This window comes from Sinocyclocheilus anshuiensis, unplaced genomic scaffold (assembly GCF_001515605.1).
Source record: "Sinocyclocheilus anshuiensis isolate Anshui unplaced genomic scaffold, SAMN03320099.WGS_v1.1 scaffold860, whole genome shotgun sequence".
Lineage (NCBI taxonomy): Eukaryota > Metazoa > Chordata > Actinopteri > Cypriniformes > Cyprinidae > Sinocyclocheilus > Sinocyclocheilus anshuiensis.
In genome coordinates this window covers 83,995-91,158 of record NW_015548288.1, presented here as the reverse complement: position 1 = coordinate 91,158, position 7,164 = coordinate 83,995, and the positions used below count along the sequence as shown (strand labels likewise).

At 41.3% G+C, this 7,164-nt stretch overlaps 1 protein-coding gene across 1 annotated transcript in view; it reads left to right on the top strand.

Annotated features, from left to right (window-relative positions):
- LOC107655909 (RNA-binding protein Nova-1-like) overlaps positions 1–4,549 on the top strand; it is a 17,274-nt gene extending 12,725 nt beyond the window's left edge. Inside the window, exon 4 of the mRNA XM_016443526.1 lies at positions 2,550–4,549. Coding sequence (XP_016299012.1) covers positions 2,550–3,569 — 1,020 coding nt within the window. The 3' untranslated portion in view covers positions 3,570–4,549. The remainder of the gene's footprint in view (positions 1–2,549) is intronic.
- The last annotated feature ends 2,615 nt before the right edge of the window (positions 4,550–7,164 follow it).

Here is a 7,164-nt window from a genome sequence, read left to right as displayed (position 1 = left end):
AATAAATTAAATTGAATTGTTACCATTGTTGTGATTCACGTGCTGAATGTTTAAATCTGTGTGTGACTTTAGCATATTACCCCACACTATTTAAGGATTATATAAACCCAATTAAAAGCATCTTTATGAAATATTTATGAAAAATGAAATTTGAAAAAGTTCATTAATAATCACACACACAAAAACACACTAATGCTTTAATTAGAAGATGGGTCACCTTCTAAAAGCAACCTGTTTATTTCTTTTCTTCGAATCTCTCCGCTCGCATGCGGATTTCCTTTGCTCTCGCACAAAACCTGACGTGCACGCTCAGATACACGCTGCTCTCGCCCTCAGAGTGTGCGCCCACTTAAAACGCGTCTCTCCTCTCACTCAAACTGCTCTGTGCACTCGCAAATCTCTCTGTGCTCATGCGCTAGATATTAATTCTTTTCGCACCTGAATTAAACGTTGTCAAAAGAAAACAGATTTTTTCACTGAAGGCTTTTCCTTGTTTTTTATTGTTGTATTTGTGTTTTAACAAACTGGTTATTGCACTTTGTTTTATTATTTTATCTCTTTTATGTTTGTATTTGTCTTTTCTTTTCTGTAAATGCACATATGCATCTCTCTGTAAAATACTTTGTAAACAGTTTTAAAAGGCGCTATGTAAATAAAGCTTTAAACAATCAGACCTCCACAACTGACCGATGAAAATACTATGTGAAATCTAATTGGCTGAGAGGGAACTGAACCTGGAATTCTTTTGACAATCAAAGATGGATCTTTAATTTATTTCCAGTTTAATAATATTTAGCAATGTTAATGAAATGTGGCCTATATTAGAAATGGCTGAATTGGGTGCTTGGATGATTTGTACATAGCCTATAAATAACCTCTGTCCAACTGGTTGGTCTCTGAGCAATTTATCTAAAAACAACATATTATAGCCTATGGCTCTAAAGACGTCATATAAAACATCATTGTTATGTCATAATATGTCAGATACCTCAACTGAATTTAAAATAATTGCAGTAAATTCTCAGTTGGTATGATGGCAATAGTAACAATTCCTATCAAATCAACATCAAATGCAAAAATAGACGTAAATGATGCAAGATATGTGCATCTGTTTGGAAATTTATTGGGAGTTGTTGTTTTTTTTTTTTAATCCAGTGTTTGTTTTCAGTTCTGATTTTAGTTAGATTTTTTTTTCATGAAAACCCTATAGCTACACATTCAATGGCACTCTCAAACCGTGAATATACAGTTATATGACAGTTACATGTAATTACATTGTCTGCAAATGCATTAAACCCATATAATATAATGTAGTAATGTTATGACAAATATGGGAAATTCATTATAGTGTTATATTTGGTCTCCACATCTTAAATAAAAGATCAATGTTATGTCATAATATGTCAGGTACCTCAACTGATTTTAAAATCATTGCAATAAATTCTCAGTTGGTATGATGGCAATAGTAACAATTCCTATCAAATCAACATCAAATGCAAAAATAGACGTAAATGATGCAAGATATAACACAATAAATGTTCTGATATAATCACTGTTTGGACATTTATTGGGAGTTTTTATTTTTATAAATCCAGTGTTTGTTTTCAGTTCTGATTTTAGTTAGATTTATCAGAAGATATATTTATTTATTTATTTCAATCCAAGTGCACAATAGGCTATATGACCACATGAACTTTAAGAATCATATAGGCCTACTTTTTTGTTTGTGTTTAGATAAATCGCTCACAGGGGTTTGGCCAAACTGTTAAACTAGGTTAGGCCTATTTACAAATAATCCAAGCACCCGATTCATTTCTAATATTTGATTATTATGACTTAGTAGTATTAAATTATAAAGAAATTACAGATCCATCTTTGAAATCTGATAGGTGGATAACATTTGACATGTTTAATTCAGGTGCGAAAATAATTATTATCTAGCGCATGAGCACAGAGAGATTTGTGAGTGCACAGGACGGTTTGAGAGAGTAGACACACATTTTAAGTGGGCGCACACTCTCAGGGCGAGAGCAGCGTGTATCTGAGCGTGCACGTCAGGTTTTGTGCGAGAGCAAATTAAATCCACGTGCGAGCGGAGAGATTCGTGCTCGCGCATTATATTAATGTGCTTTCGCGCTACAATAATGCGCTCTCGACATTTGTCATTAAAAAAATGCCATACATTAGCAACATATTAGTGCACTGCTGCCTCTCACTGGTTTATTAATGTCATTGGTTCCTTTGTGGCTACTTGAATATTTTAAGTAAGTGTCACTCAAAACAGTAAGTAAATTGTTTTATTTGCCTTGAAAGTAGCTGTAACTTAATAAAACCTAGTAAGTATAACAGCTAAGTAAAGATAACTAATTAAATCTAAGTAAGGTAAACTATTGGATTTTACCATGTATAAGTGTGGACCAAAAACAAACATCTACATAATCAGCACAGATGCACTTGAGCTTATTGCAGCATCTACTTTTGGGGCTGTGTGCAGTCTCATGCATGTAATTCTGTTCCTCAATCAAAGTGACACTCCCCCTCTTCCACAGGCTAAACTGATCGTGCCCAACAGTACAGCAGGACTCATCATCGGTAAGGGTGGGGCAACAGTTAAGGCTGTGATGGAGCAGTCGGGAGCCTGGGTACAGCTTTCTCAGAAGCCTGAGGGCATCAATCTGCAGGAGCGTGTCGTGACAGTGAGCGGGGAGCCGGAGCAAAACCGCAAGGCCGTGGAGATCATTGTTCAGAAGATCCAGGAGGACCCACAGAGCAGCAGCTGTCTCAATATCAGTTACTCCAACATCACTGGCCCTGTGGCCAACTCCAACCCAACCGGTTCCCCATTCGCTAACTCTACAGAGGTGTTACCCAATGCCGCAGCAGCAGCTACAGCCTCCACGCTCCTTGGCCAGGTGGGTCTCGCAGGCATGGGTGGGTTCCCTGCGGCCATGACAAGTTTTTCCGGTAATGATCTGCTTGCCATTACATCTGCTCTGAACACTCTGGCCAGTTATGGCTACAATACCAATACACTGGGGCTTGGCCTCAATCCGGCCGCTGCGTCTGGGGTGCTCGCTGCCGTTGCAGCTAGCGCCAATCCAGCGGCTGCAGCTGCTGCCAATCTGCTTGCTACATATGCCAGCGAGGCTACTGGAGGGGGCAGCCACCCTGGCGCACCTAGCTTAGGGGGCTTCTCACTGGGCTCCCTAGCGGCCGCTACAGGGGTGTCTAATGGTTACCTGAATCCCTCATCCCCGCTGGTGGCATCATCTCTGCTGGGCACAGAGAAGCTGGCAGAAGGTGGAAAGGAAGTAGTGGAGATCGCTGTACCAGAGAACTTGGTCGGTGCTATCTTGGGAAAAGGCGGCAAGACTCTCGTGGAGTATCAGGAGCTGACAGGGGCACGAATTCAGATCTCCAAAAAGGGAGAGTTCATTCCAGGCACACGCAATCGCAAGGTGACCATTACAGGGTCGCCGGCAGCAACGCAGGCCGCCCAGTATCTCATCAGCCAGCGAATCACATACGAGCAAGGCGTCCGTGCCACCAACCCTCAGAAGGTGGGCTAGGGATGGACAGGAGTGGGGAGGGGAATGACGAAAGAGAAGGAAACCAGAGAGAATGAATAGATGACTGAATGAATGAATTTGAGAGAGAACGGGATGGGTTGGAGTGAGAAACATTTCCAAATACTTAAACACAAAATAAGGACGATTACAAAACAAATGAAAAACGATCTGATGGAACTGTGGATAGATAATCTGATAATCTGTGGATAATAATCTGATTGGGGAGAAATGTGATATTTTGTGACTGAAATTTTGCTGTATTTTTAAAGTTGTGTTACGTTGTGTAGGTCCGAGTATCGTGCCCTGGGGCACTCAGAGGAGGAGGAGATCAAACCTCACTTCCTCTCTCATAGCCAGAGTCTTTTTAATTCTATGTTCAATTTTTGGCTTCCATTGCAGAACCCTCACAGTTTAGTTCATATCTAATCCACACCCTGAGCAAGGAGATTGGAGTTTGAAGCAGTCCCCCTTTTGATATCAGTAAATTGAGTCTCTGAAACTGTTGTGTAGGCCTGAAATAAAAAGGAAGATACCTATAAAATATTTCCATAGGTAATCTTGGTTTCCCCCCTTATTGTTTTCAACTGAGACTTAATCTCAAACACCTGCTGAAAGCATTAAATCTCTGTGATTCTCCATTATGGTCAGTTCACACTCAGTCTCTTTTAGATTTTTTCAAACCTGTGATTCCAGGTTGACCTGAATGTATAAAGACTTCCTGACATTGTTGTTGTTTTTTAATATGTAAATAGAGTATAAAATTGAGATGCTTTCAAGAGTAGATAACTAACCTTCAGCCACAGACAGACAGAGACGGACATCATACATCAAAGTTCAGATACTCAGCATTAGAGAACTGGAATGTAATACACATACATGCAAGTGCAGTTTAGTCACAGGATCCCACTTTGGTGCTTTAAGAAAACACATTTGAAGAGATTTTGTTGTCATATCTACTGATTTTAGTATTTATGGGAGAGTTTGTCTGAGCCCATTATTGGGGGCATTTTGCGATTTACTCACAAGACTGAGAGTGAGTGGATATTCAAAAGATCCTGCCAGAGCAGAGACACAACTGTAGGATCTTAAAAGTCTGTTTTGTCTCATTGACTTTTAACTCTTACTACTACAGAAAACCTTTGGAAACACTACCAAGGAATTGAAGTCCTTAGAATCCTGAACTTGAAAAATAATTGGACCCGTTTAGACAGATGTACCTCTCAACTCCTCTTCCTCTGATTGGAGGAGCCAGGCAATGTCTGTGCCTGTTTCGTTTGAAAGGAGCTCAGGTTGTCATACCTCATGTTTGTGAAGAAGGAGAAAGATTTCCAGTTTGTATGCAGTGCAGCAAAGTCTTGGGTGCATTACAGATACCACCTCGTTCACATCGCACTTAATCCCTGTTTGCGTCAGACTGGCAGCAGAGGTGCGGTTGAGGTAGTGAACGAGAGACTAAAACGACACAGCTTTTGTAACCTGTGTGAACTCATTCGAAGGCCGGAGGATGCTACTGTAACGACTGTCGACCTTCAGCCTTCTTCAGTAAAGCGGCGTCGCTGCGAGGCGAACTCTGGCAGGCTAACTGATTATAATTCTGCTTCCTCTGAGAAACCAAACTGCAGGCCGTAGTGTCAGACGCACAGCTCCGTTTGCCCAACGTTCTAAAGTATTGGCGGAGAGTTTCACGAGCCCTCCACCTTTTCCACTGATCAACAGGTCATCAGTTTCACAGACTGGTGGTGATAGTTACTCATTAGTTAATTCCACAGTTGTACACTGCATCAAAATATTTGCTGCTAACAGCATTTTCGGTCTTGCCAGCAATTGGCTCTTGCATGGAGAGTAAGCAGGAGCTACCGTACAGGGCGAGTGATCGTCTCTGAACCACACTGTGAATCCAGCGGCCTGACGCTATCGCAACTATGGAATGTACTGTACATATTTCACACCATCGAGAATGCGTCCACTGAGACACGGCGTGACGGAATAAAGCAATGAAACCGAGCGAGCACAAGAACACGGGCCACGAGGCTCCGCTGTAGGAGCGTCTACCTGTAGTTTACCTTGCTCTTTTGCAAAACCAGAGGCCGCCGAGGGTCTGATTCCCCCCCCCACCCCACCCCGGCACCCAGGCCTGTCATTAATTAGCAGATCTCCATTTGAACCCTGGACTTCTATTTATAACAACACTGCACAGCCCAGTCTACTGCTGACCTACATACACACTCTAAAAGACATTCATCATCTCCCTCCAACTACCAGCCCTCTAATCTACTCGCTAGAGGGGAAGCGGAAACGTAGAAAAAGGAGGGAAGAGAGAGAGAGGGCGAGAGAGTGACCTATTTATATCCATTACATAATTGTGAGGAATATTAACATTTCCACATCTCTCATTATTGCTGTTTAAATACAGTTCAACATACCATTTAACATGCCATACGCTTGTACTCCCAAACTAGTACTCCCAAACTATTTACTATGTTTCAGTACCAGCCGTGAGATATCAGGTTCTCCAAATATAAATTATTGTTCAATACTGTTTGGAGATCAAACTGTGTACCTGATTTCAGAAGCACAAGCACTTGGTGCAGCAATATGAGGGTAATATGATTACAGAAAGGGTCATTTATATTTGGAGAAAAACAGTTATATTTGTGGACACTCTTGACATTAAGGTTAATTCTGTCTTTCACTCTCTCTGTGTCCTTCCTCTGTCTTTGCACTGCCTCTTTTTCTTCCCTCATGTCTTGCTCTCTCATCACTTTTTTAGCTTTCTGTTGTCTCTCCTTTCCACTTTCGCTTTCTTCCCCTCCAGGCTGCCGGTCGCCACGGATGTGTTGTGTGTGTGTTTATTGCAGAGGGTGTGTGTCTCCACAGGGGCCAATGGGTATTCTGCCCTGTCGTGAACACCGTACCTCTGGATTAATACGCCACATAGTCTAACATTAATACACGTGATCAGATTCTCGTGCTCTCTGCCTGATTGATTCAGTATTCTACCTTAAACTAGCTAGAACAGGGAATCTGTGCTCTGAGAGAATGTAGAGGTTTGTAAACCCAGAGCAAAGAACTCTGGGTACAAAAAACAATAACCTATGGGAGATGGATGTGAAAGCCACCTCAAACTCAAACGATGACGTCAGTGTCGTTTGAGCTCTGTGTTCTCTCTCCTCTCTCTGAGAACTATCGAAGATCATTTCTGCATTTTTCCTTCGTTTTTTTAAAAATGAAACTGTGGAATCCGTCGCGTCTCATGTTCTTTGTGTATTTTGGTGTAGTTCCTCTAGTTTGTGGTCTAAATGCAGTCTTGCGCTGTTGGTTTCAGTGTGTGATTATCCGTTATACTCGTGTGGATGATGAAAGTGCCAATCAAGCCTGGTTAAGATTAGCTTTGCGATTTGTTTGTGCATTAGAGTTGCTCTCTTTGGAGTGCTGGTGTCCATATCTACGTCATTGATAATTTTAGATCGACTTAAAATGTAAAGAACTATTGGAAGCAATATTGTAGCATGTTGTCAAGTTTTGTGTTTTGTTATGTCTGTTGTATGAGCCTTGGGATTTACTACAAATTTTGAATGAATAGATTTACGTGTAC